This window comes from Aquarana catesbeiana, linkage group LG03 (assembly GCF_042186555.1).
Source record: "Aquarana catesbeiana isolate 2022-GZ linkage group LG03, ASM4218655v1, whole genome shotgun sequence".
Taxonomy (NCBI): domain Eukaryota; kingdom Metazoa; phylum Chordata; class Amphibia; order Anura; family Ranidae; genus Aquarana; species Aquarana catesbeiana.
In genome coordinates, this window is record NC_133326.1 from 671,150,240 (window position 1) to 671,172,225 (window position 21,986).

Genomic DNA, 21,986 nt, shown 5'->3' on the forward strand with positions numbered 1-21,986 from the left:
CAAAAAGATAGACAGATTTGTGGCAAGGACAAAAGATCCTCTTGCATGCGGGACGGATGCGTTGGTGATTCCGTGGCATCGGTTCTCACTGATTTACGCATTCCCGCCTATTCTGCTACTACCACGACTCCTTCGCAGGATCAGGCAGGAAAGGAAGTCGGTACTTCTGGTGGCCCCCGCTTGGCCCAGAAGGACTTGGTATGCAGAAATAGTAAGGATGACGGTAGGTTCCCCGTGGACACTACCGGAACGCCCAGACCTGTTATCTCAAGGTCCAGTGTTCCATCCTGCCTTACAAACGATAAATTTGACGGTTTGGCTATTGAGACCCACGTTCTGAAGAGTCGTGGGCTCTCAGGTCCTGTCATATCTACCTTGATTAATGCAAGGAAGCCAGCTTCCAGGATGATTTATCATAGAGTCTGGAAAGCTTATATAACCTGGTGTGAATCCAGAGGTTGGCATCCCAGGAAATATGTCATAGGTAGAATCCTTGATTTTCTACAGATGGGATTAGAGATGAAGCTGGCCTTGAGTACCATCAAGGGCCAGGTCTCTGCTTTATCAGTATTATTTCAGCGGCCACTTGCTTCGCATTCTTTGGTCCGAAACTTTATGCAGGGGGTGATGCGTCTTAATCCTCCGGTTAAAGCGCCCCTAAACCCCTGGGACTTGAATTTGGTCCTGGCTGTGTTACAGAAACGGCCTTTTGAACCAATAAGTCAGATTCCTTTGGTCTTGTTGACAAGGAAATTAATTTTTCTGGTGGCCATCTCTTCTGCTAGAATTAGCAGCTCTTTCCTGTAAGGAGCCTTATTTGATTATACACAAGGATTGAGTGGTACTACGCCCTCATCCTAGTTTTTTACCGAAGGTGGTTTCTGATTTTCATTTAAACCAAGACATTGTTCTACCTTCCTTTTTTCCAGATCCCTGTTCTCCGGAAGAGAGATCTCTACATTCGTTGGATGTAGTAAGAGCAGTTAAGGCCTATCTAGGGGCAACTACTCAGATCCGCAAGACGGATGTTTTGTTTGTGCTGCCAGAGGGTCCCAATAGAGGACAGGCAGCGTCAAAAGCTACCATTTCTAAATGGATTCGACAGTTGATCATTCAAGCTTACGGTTTGAAACAGAAGATTCCTCCGTTTCAGATCAGGGCACATTCCACAAGGGCTATTGGTGCTTCTTGGGCAGTGCAAGGCCGCAACCTGGTCTTCAGTTCATACATTCACCAGATTCTATCAGGTGGATGTGAGAAGGCATGAGGATATCGCCTTTGGGCGTAGTGTGCTGCAGGCAGCAGTACAGGGTCCTCAGGTCTGATTGCACCCTACTTGGTCGTGGTTCCCCCCCCCTCAGGTAGCATTGCTCTGGGACATCCCATCAGTAATTACTGTGGCTCTGTGTCCCGTGATGTTCGAGAAAGAAAATAGGATTTTTTAAAACAGCTTACCTGTAAAATCCTTTTCTTTCGAAGGACATCACGGGACACAGAGGTCCCGCCCCTCTTCTAATACACTATAATACACTAATCTAATCTAATACACTATATTGCTTGGCTACAAAACTGAGGTATCCCTGCAAGGGGGAGGGATTATATAGGGGGTTGAACTTCCTGATAGGGTGTGACCAGTGTCCAATCACCAGTGATACCTATATAACCCATTAGTAATTACTGTGGCTCTGTGTCCCGTGATGTCCTTCGAAAGAAAAGGATTTTACAGGTAAGCTGTTTTAAAAAATCCTATTTTTGTTACGGGCGCAAAAGAATACATCATGAAGTATTCATACCCCTTGAAATTTTCCACATTTTGTCATGTTACAACCAAAAATGTGAATGTATTTTATGTGATAGATCAACACAAAGTGGCACATAGTTGTGAAGTGGAAGGAAAATGATAAATGGTTTTGTAAATTCTTTACAAATAAATATGTGAAAAGTGTGGCGTAAATTTGTTTTCAGCCCCCTTTACTCTGATACCCCTAACTAAAATCTAGTGGAACCAATTGCCTTCAGAAGTCACCTAATTAGTAAATAGTCAACCTGTGTGTAATTTATTCTCAGTATAAATACAGCTGTTCTGTGAAGCCCTCAGAGGTTTGTTAGAGAACCTTAGTGAACAAAACGCAACATGAAGGCCAAGGAACACACCAGACAGGTCAGAGATAAAGTTGTGGAGAAGTTTAAAGCAGGGTTAGGTTATAAAAAAATATCCCAAGCTTTTGAACATCTCACAGAGAACTGTTCAATCCATCATCTGAAAATGGAAAGAGTATGGCACAACTGCAAACCTAAAACAACTTCCTAGTACTTATTTTGTTACCTGTTCTTCCTTTTTTTTTTTAACCACTTGCTTACCGGGCACTTAAACCCCCTCCTATCCAGACCAATTTTCAGCTTTCGGCGCTGACGCACTTTGAATGACAATTGCGCGGTCATATAACACTGTACCCAAATGAAATTTTTATCATTTTTTCACCACAAATAGAGCTTTCTTTTGGTGGTATTTGATCACCTCTGCGGTTTTTACTTTTTATTAAAAAAATGTAAAAAACTGATTTTTTTTTTTTAAAAAAAAGTTTATTTTTTTATATTTTGTTTTAAAAAATTTTAAACGGGTAATTTTTCTCCTTCATTGATGTACGCTGATGAGGCGGCAGTGATGGGCACTGATGGGTGGCAGTGATGGGCACTGATGGGTGGCAGTGATGGGCAGCACTGGCAGGTGGCACTGATTGGCACTACAGGTGGGCATTGATAGGTGGCACTTGTGGGCACTGATAGGTGGCACTTGTGGGCACTGATAGGTGGCACTTGTGGGCACTGTTAGGTGGCACTGTGGGCACTATTAGGTGGCACTTTTATTGGGCACTGATGAGGCAGATGTGCCTCTTCCACTTGGGGACCGATGTCCCTCACATCCGATCCGGTGATCGGCTTTTTTTTCTACTCGCGCTGTCAGCGTGAGTAAAAAAAAAAACCGATTACCGATCTTTTGTTTACATCATGTGATCAGCTGTCATTGGCTGACAGCTGATCACATGGTAAGGGGCCGGGTCTCAGTGACTCGGTGATCACAACGCGCCCGGCGCGCACCCTGCAGGGTGCGCGCAGGGAGCGTGCACAGGGGAGGACGTCATATGACGTCCTCCCGGGAATGTAGGTCCGCGCTGTAGCCGTCATTTGGCTATAGCGCGGATGCCAGGTGGTTAATATTATGTAGTATTTGTATGATTTTATATCTATATGACTATATGTCTGTATTCTTTTACATAAATAAACCATACATTTCTTTATGTAAGCGTCTGATCACGCGCCTTCCACCCACTTCCTACTAAACAACTGCAAACCTACCAAGACATGGCCGTCCACCTAAACTGACAGGCCGGGCAAGGAGAGCATTAATCAGAGAAGCAGCCAAGAGGCCCATGGTAACTCTGGAGGAGCTGCAGAGATCCACAGCTCAGGTGGGAGAATCTGTCCACAGGACAACTATTATTAGTCGTGCTCTCCACAAATCTGGCCTTTATGGAAGAGTGGCAAGAAGAAAGCCATTGTTGAAAGACTGCAAACAGGACTTCTTATGGCTGTTTGCAAGAAGCCATGTGGGGGACACAGCAAACATGTGGAAGACGGTGCTCTGGTCAGATGAGACTAGAATTGAACTTTGTGGCCTAAAAGCAAAACGCTATATGTGGCAGAAAACCAACACTGCAAATCACCCTGAGCACACCATCCCCACCATGAAACATGGTGGTGGCAGCATCATGTTGTGGGGATGCTTTTCTTCAGCAGGGACAGGGAAGTTGGTCAGAGTTGATGGGAAGATGGATGGCGCCAAATACAGGTCAATCTTAGAAGAAAACTTGTTGGAGTCTGCAAAAGACTTCAGACTTGGGCGAAGGTTCACCTTCCAGCAGGACAACAACCCAAAAAACATACAGCCAGAGCTACAATGGAATGGTTTAGATCAAATCATATTCATGTGTTAGAATGGCCCAGTCCAGACCTAAATCCAATTGAGAATCTGTGGCAAGACTTGAAAATTGCTGTTCACAGACGCTCTCCATCCAATCTGACAGAGCTTGAGCTATTTTGCAAAGAAGAATGGGCAAAAATGTCACTCTCTAGATGTGCAAAGCTGATAGAGACATCCCCAAAAAGACTTGCAGCTGTAATTGCAGTGAAAGGAGGTTCTACAAAGTATTGACTCAGGGGGGCTGAATACAAATGTACCCCACACTTTTCACATATTTAATTTACTTATTTTATTTTGTAAAAGAAATTTGAAAACCATTTATCATTTCCCTTCCACTTCACAATTATGTGCCACTTTGTGTTGGTCTATCACATAAATTCTCAATAAAATACGTTTACATTTTTGGTTGTAACATGACAAAATGTGGAAAATTTTAAGGGATATAAATACTTTTTCAAGGCACTGTATGTATCATACTGACAATGTGGAATTGTGTCTTAACGGTATAGCAAGTTTCCCTCAGATATGCCCCACCACTTAGTATCGACCAGTGGGAAAGGGGGGACGGAGAAGAGAGGGAGGGGTAGGATAAGAAGGGAAAGGGAGTAGATGCCTGCAGTGCTTTAATGCCAGTGCCTACAAGGACCGCCATAAAGGATGGAACCCACCAATCCGACCACGTATCTAAAAGTAAAATGAGTAACAAAAGTAACAACAGAAAAAAAAAAAAAACCCTCCATGGGTCATCACTCTGTGTGTCAGCCACAACCATGCATAAAACCATGGATGGCTGGTGGAGAACAAGCAACGGATAACAATGTGGGAGGTTAGAGAGGCAGAGTACTAAGGACCCAGGTAGTCATCACACAGTGTCTGGGGATAGAAGTCACCATATGCCACTGGCAAGTCCCCCTTTTATATATGAGGCAAAATCCAATCTACTCCTCCCTGCCAATGTCACGGTTTAGGGGGTGAAGGGAAGGTAGGGTAGGCGACATCTTTTGATGTGTAGACTCTGGGGGGGCACGGATAGCTGTGTCCCCCCCCAGGCAGTCCCCCGTCCCGTCTGGCGCAACTGCGCACGACAGCTATCTAAGAAGGGATTTCCCCTCTATTTAGAGAGTTTGGCTTTCACATTTTGTATCTATGGAACAGTAAGTGATGCAAAATCTCAATGGGACACAGACATTAAAGTTGACAGTTACTCAGAAGTGAAAGTACTGCTCCTCATCCTCCCCAACCCTAACCTCTTTAAAGTGCTTTTTAGCTTTTTTTTTTTTTTTTTGATAGGTACCTTTTTTGACAGGTACCCGCTCCCACTTCCTCTAATCTCACCTAGACTGAATGTCTGCTTGGGACACCCCTCACCCCGCAGCCACCTGGGTCACATCTCGGGAGGCTGCAAGGCCAGTCCCACGGGACTGCTGTGCTTCATATGTAGTGGGGAGCCGGCTGGGAAATATTGGGAGGTCACAGCCAGCTCCCAAATCCAAGATGGCAACCTTGAAGGGCGGAAGCCCAGAGAAAGACTACAAGGAGGACAACATTGGACTCCATGCACTGGAAAGTGTTTCTTAAAGTGAGGTGCGGGGAGCCGTCCCTGCTGGGCGAACACACTGATTATAGCTATTGGCTGTAACCATGTAAAAATCTGATATGCTGGTTGTACCTGAGTTGATCGATGAATCAACATGGGTGCATTCAGCCTGCCCATAGTTTGAATCTCGGCCTGTCTCTTCTGAACCAACCGAGATTTGATCCATCTATGGTCGGCTTTAGCGTTTGAAACAACTGGATAAGACGATTACTCTGCAAGGAAGCTACATTGAACATACTGGGGTTGATTTAGTAAAACTGGAGAGTGCAAAATCTGGTGCAGCTGTGCATGGTAGACAATCGGCTTCTAACTTCAGCTTGTTCAATTTAAGCTTTGACAATAAAACCTGGAAGCTGATTGGTTTCTGTGCAAAGCTGCAACAGGTTTTGCATTCTCCAATTTTAGTAACTTTTTCTGTGGGGTTGATTATTTGCTTGTTCTTTTGCTTTGCCTTAAAGGAGTTGTAAAGGCAGAAGGTCTTTTATGTGTGCAGCAGCCCCCCTAATACTTACCTGAGCCCATCTCTGTCTAGCGATGTCTGCCATTGCCTCAGCCGTCCGAGACTCTTCCTCCTGATCGTCTGAGACACAGCAGCGGCGCCATTGGCTCCCGCTGCTGTCAAAGTCAATCAGCCAATCAGAGTTAGGGGGCGGGGCCACAGCTCCATGTCTGAATGGACACAGGGAGCTGTGACTCGGCTCGGGTGCTCTCATAAAAAGCTGCTTGCTGTGGGGGCACTAAACAGGAGGGGGCAGGATCACAGAAGAGGGACCCGGGAAGAGGAGGATCTGCTCTGCACAGAGCAGGTAAGTATGACGTTTGTTATTTTTATAGGGAAAAAAAAAACAAGACTTTGTGATCACTTTAACCCCTTCCCGCCGACCGAACGCATATATGCGTACTCGGCTTTCCGGGGTTATACCGGGATGATGCCCGCAGCTGCAGGCATCATCCCGCTACCGTTGTTTACAGCGGGCGATCGGCTACCCGAATATAACAACCGATGCGGCTGCTAAAAGCTGCTCGGTTGTTATACCGGAGGAGCGGGAGGGGACATCCCCCCCCCCCCTCCCGCCGCCTCCCACCGCTGTTACCGGTGTCCGTTCGGCTGCCTTCGGCAGCTGGGGGCGGACTGGAACGAAGCTGCGAGCGGCTTCGTTCCAGCCTTCTTCTTGTAAATGCGGAAGCGACGTCATGACGTCACTTCCCGTTTACTCGGCTGCCAATGGCGCCGAATTTAAAAAAGTACACAGTATTCAGAATCGCCGTTTTCGGCGATCTGAATACTTTGAAGTGTAAAGGAGGGATGGGGGGTCTTTTAGACCCCCCATCCCTCCATAAAGAGTACCTGTCACCACATATTACTGTCACAAGGGATGTTTACATTGCTTGTGACAGCAATAAAAGTAAAAAAAAAAAAAATAAATAAATTTTAAACACAATTTATAAAGTACAAAAATAAATAAATTAAATTAAAAAAAAAAAAAATTTTTTTAAAGTGCCCCTGTCCCCGCGAGCTCGCGCAGCGAAGAAAACGCATACGGAAGTCGCGCCCGCATATGTAAACGGTGTTCAAACCACACATGTGAGGTATCGCCGCGATCATCAGAGCGAGAGCAATAATTCTAGCCCTAGACCTCCTCTGTAGCTCAAATCTGGTAACCGTAAAAAAATTTTTAAATCGTCGCCTATGGAAATTCAAAGGTACCGTAGTTCGTCGCCATTCCACGAGTGCGTGCAATTAAAAAGGGTGACATGTTTGGTATCTATTTACTCGGCGTAACATCATCTTTCACATTATACAAAAAAATTGGGGTAACTTTACTGTTTGGATTTTTTAAAATACATGAAAGTGTCACTTTTCCAAAAATTTGCGTTTAAAACACCGCTGCACAAATACCGTGTGATAAAAAATATTGCAACAATCGCCATTTTATTTTCTAGATTCTCTGCTAAAAAAATATATATAATGTTTGGGGGTTCTAAGTCATTTTCTAGCAAAGAATACGGATTTTAACTTGTAAACACCAAATTTCAAAAATAGGCTTAGTCATGAAAGGGTTAAACAAGGGCTCCAATCAGTTGTACCATCCCTTAGGAGTCGAGGCATAAATCCATCCTGCTGAAAAATAGCATAAGGGTGTGTGAGATTGTATGCTTGAACATTACTGTAGCCCCTGACATCATACCATAATACACTCTAGGGCTGCAACTAACGATTATTTTCATAATCGATTAGTTGGCCAATTATTGTTTCGATTAATCGGGTTATTAACCTTAAAAAAAAAAGTGTGGTGTGGTGTTAATATGTAAAGTTTAAAAAAAGGACATTTATTCCTAAATATCACTATACGCAGGGGTAAATATAAAATAACCAACTGTTGTTATTATATTATTGTTAGGGAGTAAAATCTTTAATCCACTCTGAGAATAACAGACAGAAGAGATATACTCTATGTACTATTAGAGGTTGAATCCTGTAAATATCATCAGACTCAGATCAAATTTTTTTTATTTAAAGAAAAAAAAAAATTCTAGACTGTTTTGCAGATTTTCAAACAAAACTGTAATATTACATGCTTTTCTGCAGCTTTTCATTTGAAGTATATTGAACCAAAAAAAGCACCGTTTTGCATTGAAAAAGGTCCTTGACCCTTTCCAAATACACAGCAGCTGAAAAAAGCATCGATGTGAACGTTAAGTGAACTGTAGTGCATTTCTGCAAAAAGCACCAAAAAAACACACATGGGTGGGAACCAGGCCTAAGACATTTAGTAACATAATGGAGTTAAAAACAGTGAAAGTAATGTTTATAGTAGAGATTATTTGCTCTTTTTGTACTTTAAAGGTCTAATTTTAGCTTTTTTAATCCCATTTATGTTACTGTCCGATTAATCGATTATGAAAATAGTAATCGATTTAATTTCATAATCGATTAGTTGTTTCGGCCCTAATACGCTCACATAAAGACCGAAGGGGCCTCGTTGTGACATTCCTACATTTGCTGCTGACTCACTTAGGAAGTCCATCTGTGTAGCACATATTGAACAGAAGTAGACATAGACAATGTTGATTAAATGTTACACTCCATAGCCTGACTAGTGCCAAATAGCAGCTTTTCATATGGCATTGTGGAATATGACGCTGTTAACTGAGATAATAATAACTGTTGTATAATCACTTTTTACTCCGGTCATGATGAGACTTGTCTCAAAAAACAAAACAAAAAAAAGAGAAATGGTGCAAAATTGGCATAGTGTAGTAAATGGTTAAAACGTGTTTAAGACCAGTAAAAGCTAAGCTCGGGAGGGGGGAATGTAGCTGTAATTTTAAACCTAGAGAAGTGAGCCGGCAACTTTCGGTAGATCATAGGCTCAATAATAACATGCAATGCCAAGCTGCGGTTTCCAAAATGAGCAAAGTCCTTTCTTGTATTAGGTGAGGTATGGACTCCAGGGAGAGAGATATCATTTTGCCCCTGTACAAATCGTTAGTAAGACCTCACCTGGAATATGCAGTTCAGTTTTGGGCACCAGTTCTCAAAAAGGATATCGGGGAACTGGAGAAAGTGCAGAGAAGAGCAACCAAACTGATAAGAGGCATGGAGGAGCTCAGCTATGAGGAAAGATTAGAGGAACTGAATTTATTCTCTCTTGAGAAGAGGAGAATAAGGGGGGATATGAGCAATATGTACAAATACATAAGTGGTCCATAAGGGAATTTTCTGTACTTGCAGGGTCTATAAAGGAGAAGACATGTATGTATGTATGTATGTATGTATATGTGTGTGTGTGTGTGTATGTATGTATGTATATATATATATATATATATATATATATATACTGCATGTATGTCCTTTTTTGTTTTTCCATTACGTGCCATAAACAACCCTATACTGAAGATTCAAGATGAGGCATGTTCATATCCTAGTCCCAACCCACCTGATTGATCCCACCAGGAAGCTGTCACTCATAAGTGGCCGAGGCATTCCCCGCCCTTCAGCTGCATTTTTACATGTCCCATGTGGCTGCAGAATGGGTAATGCCTTGGCCACACTTCAGATGTCAGCTGCCTATTGGGATTTCCCCTAGTATGATCTAAACACGCCTGAGCTTGTTCCCATTATAGAAGCAACCTTTACAAATACTTTATTAAAGTGGTTGTAAACCCCCTGTAGCAATATGGCTTCAGATGAAACATATCCTCCTGCTAAGTTGTAACTGTTTATCTGCAGCCCTCTCTCCTCCACAGCTGTCTAAAACGCAAAGATCTAAGGCTATTTCTCAGCTCCAGCAGGCAGGGGGCAGGGATCTGATGTCACGCGCTGCACAGCATATAGCAGGGAGCTGAGTGTAATCTGAGACCTGAGTTAAGGGAAAGGACACACCACCCTCTACACCAGCGGTCTCCGAACTGTGCCCTGAGGGCTGAATGCAGCCTTTTACATGCCTTTATGCGGCCCTTAGAGCCCTATTCCTCCCACTGATATGAGGCACTATTCCTCCCACTGATACCAAACAATGGTGCAACAATTCCTGCACTGACACTAACAGAGGCACTATTCCTCCCACTGACAGCAACGATGGGGCGCTATTCCTCCCACTGACAGCAACGATGGGCGCTATTCCTCCCACTGACAGCAACGATGGGGGGCTATTTCTCTCCCCCCCTGTTGCCGCCAACAATGGGGCGCTATTCCCCCCCCCCGTTGCCGCCAACAATGGGGCGCTATTCCCTCCCCCCCGTTGCCGCCAACAATGGGGCGCTATTCCCCCCCCCCGTTGCCGCCAACAATGGGGCGCTATTCCCCCCCCCCGTTGCCGCCAACAATGGGGCGCTATTTCCCCCCCCCCCCGTTGCCGCCAACAATGGGGCGCTATTCCCCCCCCCCCCAGTTGCCGCCAACAATGGGGCGCTATTCCCCCCCCCCCCGTTGCCGCCAACAATGGGGCGCTATCCCCCCCCCCCCCCGTTGCCGCCAACAATGGGGCGCTATTCCCTCCCCCCACCCCCCCCCCCCCCGTTGCCGCCAACAATGGGGCGCTATTCCCTTCCCCCCCCCGTTGCCGCCAACAATGGGGTGCTATTCCCCCCCCCTCCCGTTGCCGCCAACAATGGGGTGCTATTCCCCCCCCCCTCCCGTTGCCGCCAACAATGGGGTGCTATTCCCCCCCCCCCCCCCCCCCGTTGCCGCCAACAATGGGGCGCTATTCCACCCCCCCCCCCGTTGCCGCCAACAATGGGGCGCTATTCCCCCCCCCAGTTGCCGCCAACGGTGGGGCGCTATCTCCCCCCCCCATTGCCGCCAACGATGGGGCGCGATTTCTCCCTCCCCCCAGTTGCCGCCAACGATGGGGCGCGATTTCTCCCTCCGCCCAGTTGCCGCCAACGATGGGGCGCGATTTCTCCCTCCCCCCAGTTGCCGCCAACGATGGGGCGCGATTTCTCCCTCCCCCCAGTTGCCGCCAACGATGGGGCGCTAATCCCCCCCCCCCCCAGTTGCCGCCAACGATGGGGCACTATTGCTCATCGCTTAGGGAACCCCAGCAAACTCTGGATGAACCCTAGTTGGGAAACAGCCTAGACAGTCTCAACAGTCTCGTAGAGAAACGTGCACATCTGAGGCTGTCAATCACCTTCTGTTTCCTGGAGGGTGGACGGGCTGTCTCCTGAGGTTCTGTGGTGTCACAAGTGACTCAAGCAGAGGAATGAGGCAGCAGACAGAAATCGCACTTGGTGCTTTGGTTTGAGGCTAGTACACATAGAGGGATATGCTTTGTTAATTTTTCATATCTGGAGTTTACAATCACTTTTAAGAGTGGTTCTATACTATGTGTGTTTGTTTGTTTTGTTTTTGTTTTTTTTTTTTTTGTTTTTTGCTGCATTACTTACTGTTAGTGACTTTTATAACTATTGTAAGGTTTATTTTTTCCTCCTTAATGAAATACTGGAAGCCGGTGTAACACATTAGCTTGCTCCAGAAAACTGATTTTCTTCTCATTGATGTTTCGCTTCTTATAAACCATTTTGTGAATGTTCTATATGACCATTTATTATGATTCGGTCCTAGATGTACTGACCTCCGGCACACTTCTCTCCCCCACCCCCACCTCCCTGTTTATCTCCTTCTTTAAATCCAAGCTTTCTCTCCTAGATACGCCAGCCTGTATTTCTGTTGTGCGGTTGAAGATCAGGATAATGAGCTGCTGACCCTGGAGCTAATCCACCGATACGTGGAACTGCTGGACAAATATTTTGGCAGCGTAAGTGTTATCTGTGAGACGCACTATGCCAAAGGGTGGGGAGGGGGGAATAAGAGCAGTATCCAGACGTGGGAGTAGAAAGAAAAGGATGAAGGATATGTGTACAGAGTTCTGATGTATTCCACAAGCTGCAGTCCTTTACTGAACTTCAACATAACCATTTACTTTAAAAGGGAACTCCACTTTCGTGGGGAAAAAAAATTGGCAAAAAAAAAAATGAAATAATATAGCATATATAATTGCAACACACGTCCTATTGTAATTGAATGTTATTAAGGCCCCTTTCACACTAGTGTGACTTTTCCTGTGAGAGTCGCATGACAAGTCGTACCCCATGATTTCCAATGATAACCATTCATATCTGTGCGACTTCAAGTCGCACCTCTACTACTTTGATGCGAGTTGAGGTCCATAGACCTCAAGTTTACACAGGCATTCCCTGAAATCGTGGAAAAAATTGCACGACTCAAGTTGCGGCAGTGTGAAAGGGTCCTAAAAATTTACCTTACCTTTTTCAATTTTCAGCACTGAAATTCTCTGTAAGATGCAATGTGGGGGACAATTCACTAAGTTTTACTGCATTGGGTTGTGCAGGCCAGTCAAGTTCCTCCACCCTAAACTCGCTCATCCATGTCTTTATGGACCTTGCTTTGTCTGGTCCAAATCATTTTTTGGTAGAGGGATTAGGGTCTGGGGTTGTGTTTCAGGGGTTGGGCTTGGCCCCTTGGTTCCAGTGAAGGGAACTCTTAAGGCATCAGAATACCAAGACATTTTGGACAATTTCATGCTCCCAACTTTGTGGGAACAGTTTGGTATTGGCCCCTTCCTATTCCAACATGACTGCACACCAGTGCACAAAGCAAGCTCCATAAGGACATGGATGAGCGCGTTCGGGGTGGAGGAACTTGTCTGGCCTGCACAAAGTCCTGACCTCAACCCGATAGAACACCTTTGGGATGAATTGGAGACTGGAAGAATGGTCAAACATTCCCATAGACACACTCCTAAACCTTGTGGACAGCCTTCCCAGAAGAGTTGAAGCTCTTATAGCTGCAAAGGGTGGGTCAACTCAATATTGAACCCTACAGACTAAGACTGGGATGCCATTAAAGTTCATGTGCGTGTAAAGGCAGGCGTCCCAATACTTTTCACAATATAGTGTATGACCCAATCCGTTGTGGTTCGGAAAGTACTATGTGCTGTAAACTTCAAACATCAAGTGCTCTGTGTGCAGGTCACCATCCTGTGCTCACATCCTTTTGCCTACACACTCACCAGACCCAAGATGTTCTGCTCGCTTTGCATATGTCCACAGCCGTTTTTCTCTGGTAATCTCCACTGTGCTTCACCGGATCAGAACATTTTTATGCTCGCTTTTCATATGCCCATAAGTTGTCTCCACTAGTTATACTTCTCTCCTCTGCTGCCACTTCCAGCAATGTCGCCTTTCTACTTGGTACATTCAGCCTGCCCATTAACAGTTTGAATCTTGGCCGGTTCTTGCTGAACCTGGAGAGATTCAAACTGTGTATGGCCGGCTTAAAGGGGTTGTAAAGTCAGAAGGTTTTTTATCTTGATGCATTCTATGCATTAAGATATAAAAAGCCTTCTGTGTACAGCAGCTCCATTTGGCCCCCTAAATACTTACCTGAGCCCCATCTCGACCCAGAGATGTTTCATTAGAGACTCGGCTGTCCGGCACTCTCCCTCCTGATTGGCTGAGACACAGCAGCGGCACCATTGGCACCCGCTGCTTACAATCAAAGTCAGCCAATCGGGGGAGAGAGAGGGGATGGGGTTGAACCGCAGCTCCGTGTCTGAATGGACACACGGAGCTGCAGCTCTGCTTCAGTGCCCCCATAGCAAGCTGCTTGCTGTAGGGGCACTGAACAGGAGGGAGGGGCCAGGAGAACAGAAAAGGGACCCAAGAAGAGGAGCATCCGGGCTGCTCAGTGCAAATCCACTACACAGAGCAGGTAAGTATAACATGTTTGTTATTTTTTATAGAGAAAAAAAAATAACTTTACAATCGCTTTAAGTTTGGCCATATAGGCAGAGGAGAAATTGAAAGATGTGACAAGATCAACAGTCCATTTCACAACCCACTATGATAGAAGCAGGTCTAGTTTAAATCGTGGTAATCGCAGACTATTCTTCCAAAGGACTCCTAGAGGAGAGCAACATATTTCTGATATAAAGTCTAGAGAAGTGAATGTGAATTGTCTCTAATACACCGAGCAGCCATTGTCACTTATAAGCTGCAACCTTGTCATCCTGAAAAGTGATATCCTTCACCACAAGAGAGCCGGCCAGCCTCTGAACATCGCCAAATTAAAGCCGCACCAAACTGTTCTATTGTGTCACAAGGTCAGTTGTACAAAAAAGACAGCACAAAAGAAAATTCCATCAGTATATACAGTAAAAGCAATATAGTATAAAAAAGATGGTACATAATAAACACCAAGAATTGCCATTTCCACATACAAAAGAAAACATAACTAACATACCCCATCATGTGTGTATATGTGTGTACACACACACACACACACACATATATATATATATATATATATATATATATATATATATATATATATATATATATATATATATATATATATATATATATATATATATATATATATATATATATACACATACACACACATATACACACACACATATATATTATACCCAGGGAGAACAGCCAACTGAGTGGCGGACACAACCATGATTTATAAGCAAAAGTAATCAAGTGAACTAGCTACCTTCTAAAAAGAAGGTAAACAAACCAAACATTATACGGTAACATTGACCCTTGGGGTCTTCAACAATTATCTCTGTTAGTCGTCCAGTGAAAAAAGAGACCTAGAACCATTCTTGAATCATTAGTTAGGCAAGAAGCCTGTAAATTGTAAACCATAAAGATATTGAATAGTTATAGTTTCAGAGACACTATGAAGTTATATCTGTAGAAGTTGATACAGGACTAATTGGGAAGGTGCTAAGCCCGAAGTGTCTAGCCATGGCTGCCATATTTTAAAAAAAATTGGTAGTAGCGTTTTTTTTCTTTGATGTGAAAGGCATTTACCTGTTCAATCCACTGTTTCGTCGTTGGAATCTGCGGTGATGGCCACGAACAAGCGATTTGCTTGCGAGCAATATACAGTGATCTAAGTACTGCCACATTATTTGGAGGGGTAAAAAGTTCCTCATCAGCTGCGCCTAGTAAACAAGTCACTGGATGTAACGGATCAGTGGTTTAATAAACTGTAGATATAATATCGGTCACATTTTTCCAGTATCTGAAAAGTTTTGGGTAACGCCACAACAGGTGTATAAGGTCTCCGTTGGCTCCCGCACATTTGGAGCACAAAGTAGATTCCCTTCTACCCCACCTGTGAAGCAGCACCGGAGTGCGGTATGTTCCATGCAATTTGAATAGCTGGTAGAGTCTGTATGAAGGAGAGACTGGGGTGGTTGGCATAGACTGCAAACAGTTCACAGTCCTCACCTCCAATGTTGCCCAAGTCTTGTTCCCACCTATGTCTACATGGTAATCTAGCTGCATCCTGTGTCCGTGAAGAGAGAGTAGTCTCTATCTGCAATATCATGCCCTTTTTATTCCGTGTGGCAAGTATGTCACTTATTAAGGGATGTTCTGTGGGTTCCAGTCTGGGTCTGGATTGTTGTACCTGAGTCTGTAAATCAGGGGTCTCAAACTGGTGGTCCTCCAGCTGTTGTGAAACTACAAGTCCCATGAGGCATTGCAAGGCTGACAGTTACAAGCATGACTCCCACAGGCAGAGGCATGATGGGCCTTGTAGTTTTGCAACAGCTTGAGGGCCACCAGTTTGAGACCCCTGCTGTAAAGCATGTCGAAGTTGGAGAGATCTGTCAAAATGCTTCTTTGACAGCTCAAACTCCCTCTATGTCCATGAAGGACTTTAAAAATGGTCTGACTGTATAACTGGGGAATTTAGCGAATACCCGAGCTCTCCCAGGACTGAAACCCCTCCAATTTACATAGTCCTGTGTAGCCAGGGTTGCGCCGCAATGGCGTTGTATGCCATTAAGCCTGTCATACCCAGACTATGTTTGATAGAGGCCCATAGCTTTGTTAGTAAAAGTATGGTGGGCATCGAAGTAGGGTACTGAGGTAAGCCGGCCTCCAAGATGAGAAATAGCAGGGTAAGTTGATAGTTAAGAAAATCTGTAAATTACGAATTGGGTCAGTCGGGTCCACCTCCCCCAACCACCCAGGTGCTGAAGCTGTGAAGCCATGAAGTAAAGTCTATTGGGTACTGCCATTCCACCCTGATCCTTTCTGTATTGTAGATAGCTTGATTCTAGCTGTCGTCTTTTTCCAAATAAGAGTGTTAATACCTGTGAACCATCTACGAGGAATCCATTGCGGGGAATTGTGGAGTATGTATAGAAGCTGGGGTGCCCATACCATTTTTTTAATGAGGTTGACTCTTCCTGTGACTGAATGGGGAAGTCTGCACCGGCAGTGCAAAATAAAGTTAAAAAAGAATATAAGAGAGAAGCTGCGCTGTGTGAAAGTTCAATCCAACAATAGCTTGTGGGTAACGAGATATGGATAAGTGACAATTCAAACGATTCCAAATAAACACCCAAGTGAAACTGATCCACAATAAAGTGCCACCACCGTATAAAAAACCTGCTTACCAGATGGCAAGCAAAACCCAGCAGACGGCTATAGCCCAGCCAAGGCCTTAACTTGTATGGAAAGATCGTTTGGACAGGTATGGATAAAGGATTATTCTCCAAACGCCCCGGTGCCGTGGAACTCCGATGGATCTCAGTAGCTCAGCGGGGTATAAGGGAAAAGACCAACCATAGCGTAATATTGCTTCAACATGTTTAATAAAAAACAGTAATGCACTTACATTTAAATGAAAGTAAAATCGCGCTAATACAAACAGAGCCGGCCGGCTGCAAATCAAATCCCGTCCTCCTAGTGAAACAGTGTGGTGACATCAGCACGTTTCCTCCTCCAGAAACGTTTCGTCATAAGTTGACGTTGTCAATGGGGAAAGTGAAAAAAGTGCAAAATAAAGGAAAGTTACCATTAAAGGTAGACAACCTATGACTTTTTGTAGTGAATGCTCTTTGTATTACTGGCTTCATTTGGAGCCTGGTACTTCCTTTTTAAGATGTTTGACATCTATGTAAGGCTGGCTGGAGATGGGTAATATCTTCTGTAGGGAGACTGGCTGCACGGGCCTCACTTTTGGAAAGGGTAGCAAAGAGAAGGGTTCATGGAAGAGGATATCCTTAGCTTAAAGTAATGGTAAACTTATTTATTTTTTAATAACAAACATGTTATACTTGCCTGCTCCTGGTTTTGCTCAGAGCAGTCCTGATCCTCCTCTTCTGGGATTCTCTGCCGACGCTCCCCCCCCCCCCCCATGCTGAATGTCCTAGATAACAAGCCGCGCTTGCTTTAAGAGCTCACGTGCGGCCCCCCCCGCTCTCTGCTCACTGGCTTTGATTGACAGCAGCAGAAGCCAGTGGCTCACTCTGCTACCTCCACATCCAGTGAGGAGAGAGCTGCTGGATCCAGATCAGGCTCAGGTAAGTATAAGCTGGGGCTGGAGGAGGGAAGCTGCACACAGGAGGTGTTTTTTTTTTTTTTTTTTCTCCCCTTAATGCAGAGAATGCATTAAAGTGATATTAAAGCTTTAGTTACAGCTTCTCGGTGGATGGGCCTTGGCCCAAAGCAGCCGCATATTTGTGTGCAATATTGCAAAAACAACTGTGCCAAGAGCACGTTACCGGCGGCTAACGGAAAGCTCCTGATCGCTGCTTGCAATCGGGAGCTTTCCAATCATGTACGGACAATCACGGCAATCATAAGCCCCGCCTTCCGGCATCCTAAACCCTTTAAAGTGCCAGAAGGCACCGGTGCCAAGGGGTTAAAATAAAATAACAAAAATGTTATACTTGCCTGCTCTGTGCAATGGTTTTGCACAGAGCAGCCCTGATCCTCCTCGGGTCCCCTGCTTGGCGCTCCTGGCTCCTCCACTTCAGCGAGTGCTCCATAGAAAGCTGCTTGCTGTGGGGGACACTCCTGCGGGTTATTGACACAGACAGGGTAACTCGGCCTCACAGCATTTGATTGACAGCAGCAGAAGCCATTGGTATCAGTCTGCCCAGCAGGGACAGATAACCGAGAGGCGCTGCTGGTGTGCAAAGCGCTGGATCGAGAATGGGCTCAGGTAAGTATAAGTGGGGCTAGGGGCATTCTAGACACCGAAGGTTTTGAACCTCAATACATAGAATGCATGAAGGTAAAAAAAAAAAAAAAAAAGCTTTAGAACCACTTTAAGGTAAAAAAAAAAACTTCTACCTTTACAACCACTTTAAGGCTGAGCACAGAGGGAGTTGCAGGAAAACGCACAATTCTGCATTAATCGCAAACTCTCCTCCCAAGACGGCTGCAGTGCACCCCTTAGTTACATTGTGAGCTCAATAAATAATTCAGCAGTAAAGAAAACATGTTCCATCTCCTGCTGAACTGTGACAGCAGACTGTATCAATGGCCACCCAACAAACCTTTGGCAACTGACCATCAACACCCACAGGCTATGCCACCTAGAACTTGGAATATTTAACCCAATGCAAGATGACGTTTCAGGCAACAAGCGTTTCCTTCACTGCTTTTTTTTTTTTTTTTGTATAACCCAATAGAACTGCTTCACATCCATGTCGTCTTCGTTCTTCTTTCGCAAGTCCTTTTACCGATCCTAGCCAATAGTTTTGTAATTGCGCTTCCACGCAGTTTTCATTGTATTGCAGAGTTATTCTTGCTCCGTAATGGACAGTTTTATGTCTCTGCAACATATAATTAAAATATGAGTCATATCTGAGCATTACGCACATATTTAATCTTGGAGGACACAGACATCCTGTCCAATCTTGTCAAATGTAGTTGTTTTTTTTTTTTTGTTTTGTTTTTTGTTTTTTTTTTTTTTTGTTTTTAGAACGACGCCTTCTCTCTGACCAACGCCATATGGTTTGGTGGGGTGGTGAAAGAACAAGCATTGTCACCGCGCAGGGTTGGTTTATGAAAACCAGACTGACCCTGGCTAAATGCGTTATCAGTACCATTGTCTGCAGAACTGCTTCTACATCATCGTCAAATCTAGCTAATATAGGTCTTCTTTTTATTGTTCTATTGATCTTTCACCCGATCTCGCACCTTTTTTTGAATCAAAAATTAAACCAGTTGAATGGGCTGGAAAATTTTGATTATTTTGGCTAAGACTGCTCGGGCATAAGTTGTCCAGCATAATTTTGATCTATTTTAGCAACAAGAAGGTGCTATTTATGTCCTTTTTCCAATTGAACTAAGCGGGGCTGAAAGCACAATGCACAATTTGTATAAAGCCAAACTCCAGGAATTATCTTTATTGCGAAAAAACATGGGTCCAGCTTGGCACAATGTAATTATCCACATGTGATATCCAAAGGGAGGCTGAAAATCACTATATTCAGTGATAGCCAAGATTTTTGGGATGCTGTTTCTCCTCTGCACACAAGGGTCACTGGTTTGGCAACGCCACTGTTCAGCCTTGGATTTTTAAAATGCATACAAGGGTCATCTCTGGATAAGGTGGAGAGAAGGGGGGGTAGATGACATCAGTCTCCCCACATCCCATCAGAAAGCATCCCCCTGTTCGTTTGTGGTCAGTGTTCAATGGAGAAGTTGTTTAAACAGGACCCCGAAGCTCACAGCTATCATTGTATGTATCAGGGCAAGTTGACAATAAAGGTGTTCTGCCCCGAATTTTGGCAACCTTGGAGAGCCACAACATATGGGCGGGGTGGGGGGAGGTGTAGTCTCCTGCTTCTAAAGGGCCAGGATGCAAGCCCTAACAGCATTTACCAAGTGAATCAACCTAGTCGTCTTGTAGAGTATCCTGGACAGGTGAAGACGTGTAGCAAATATTTGGCCAGGTCTTTACCCAGATCAAAATCGGTCCTAGACCTAACTGTGGAATAAAAATGTTGAAATTTTGCCACTTGTCCAAAAGATGTGCAAGAGGGTACCCTTGGAAATCTGGCACCTTCAGCACTTTTGGGTGTTCTGTCCACCTTTTGTGTGTTCCAGCCTGCTGTTCAATTATCTCAAATCTAAAAGAAAGATTGATCAAGCGGTGATGGGAGTAAGAAATGCCCCACTGTTGGTGGTCAGCAACAATAAAAAAAATGCCCTAGAGTTGGTGGTCAGCAGCATTAAAAAGAATGCCCCAGGGTTGGTGGTCAGCAGCAATAAAAAGAATGCCACAGGGTTGGTGGTCAGCAGCAATAAAAAGGATGCCCCAGGGTTGGTGGTTAGCATAAAAAAAAGCATGCCCCAGGGTTGGTGGTCAGTGAGAGTAAAAAAAAAAAAATCAGCCCCAATAACTGGTGGTCAGTGAGTAAATATGTCCCAGCTTGGTGGTTAGTGGGAGTAAAGATGCCCAAAGGTTGTTGGTCAGTGGCAGAAGGGATAATGTCACATTGTTGTCGGTGTAACAAGTAATGCCCCACCCTTGAGTTCAGTAGAAAGAATAACGCCCCTTAGTTGTCAATTGGAGGAAATTGTTCCCTATTGTTTGTTAGTGGGAGGTCTATTGCCCTATTCTTGTGGCCAATGGGAGTAATACTGCCCTGTTCCCGTGGTTAGAGAGAGGGATTGTTAGTGGGAGGAATTATGCCCTGTCGCTTGTGTCAGTGTAGTAACTAGTGCATTGTCTTTGATGCCGAGAGGAATTATTTTTCATTGTTGGTGTCAGTGGGAATAACGCCCCATTACTTGGGTCAGTAGAAGATATAGCTCCTCTTTGTGGGTGTCAGTAGAAGGACTTGCCCCACCTACATTAATGGTGCAGGCTACATGGAGACACATAACTAAGCTCTGAGGGGGTGGAGTGTAACACGCTGGGGTTGTGGCCTGGTTGCAGTACAGGCTGAGGTTGCCACTCCATTCATCTCTGTAGGACACCATAGATGTGCGACTTCCAGGGGTCTCTCCCATTCTTCCTTGAACCTTCGCAAGAGCCAGGATGGGCTCCATCCCGTCAACACTCTAGCAGCAGCAGCTGCGGATGCACAACCTACATACCCCCTCCTTAGCGAGCCTGAGCGGCACACATACACTTTCCAGGTTGCATGGAGACACAGGTGGCACACCGAAGGCACTGGATAACACGGGATGCTCTGGAGTCTCTGGATGACACAGGATTCTGAGGGGTAAGTGAATGATGCTGGACACACTGGGATCGTTGTGAGCACAGGAGTCTCGGGGGTTGCTGTGGACACAGTAGTCTTTTAAAAGTCTCCTTGTCCTAGGATCTTCTGACTGATCACAGAACATCATTGGGTCTTCTTTCTGTGCTGTGGCAGTATGCCATCCTCAGTACTACAGAGAGTGCTAATGACTTTAATGATGTCTGCAATGCATTCTGCTGTATAGTACTGAACACTAAAGCCAATGTGGTGACTCGCCCCAAAGGGTGTGTCCATGACCGCTGATGCTGGTGGCCATGTCAACCTGGTAGAAGAACGGGAAAGTGGAGATTTGGAAAAAAAAAGGGGGGGGGGTCAGGGCTGGAAACAGGGTGTGTTTTGCAGAGAGAACTATTACTTTTTTCTTTCAAACAGGTCATTTGCTTTAAAGAGTATCATTGGGGGTGCATGTGCTTTCTAATAACACTTCCAGTGCTTTAGTCTTCACTTTAATGCAGAGCTAAAAGGATTGCGAAGATCTTCATCATCTATCACTTTCAGGTATCTCAGATGCCTACATCTTCCTTTTGCACATGGTGGTATTACCCGCCGTCTCCTACGTCACTTCTGTGTCCCTACAGCTCTGAATGGACATGCTGGTTACTTAGGGGAAGGGAGAACCACAGCAGGGATGTGCAGCCATCTGACACACTAGGCAGTGTCAGAAACTTAAGATCCTAGGAGAACCTCTATCTTTGCAAGCAAGTGAAGATTGTATTCATCAGAGGTGGAAAAGGTAAGTAAAATCCCTTAAAGCGAACGATGTCACTGTTTCTTCTAGGCTTGAACACATTTTGACCACCAGGTATTTTGTTTTGGTGGTGGCTACTATGGAGGAAGGAGC

General features: G+C 44.9%; 1 protein-coding gene across 1 annotated transcript in view; it reads left to right on the top strand.

The window, feature by feature from the left end:
- AP1S1 (adaptor related protein complex 1 subunit sigma 1) overlaps window positions 1-21,986 on the top strand; it is a 74,948-nt gene that overhangs the window by 32,323 nt on the left and 20,639 nt on the right. Inside the window, exon 3 of the mRNA XM_073622852.1 lies at window positions 11,734-11,842. Within this exon, the coding sequence (XP_073478953.1) occupies window positions 11,734-11,842 (109 nt within the window). The remainder of the gene's footprint in view (window positions 1-11,733; window positions 11,843-21,986) is intronic.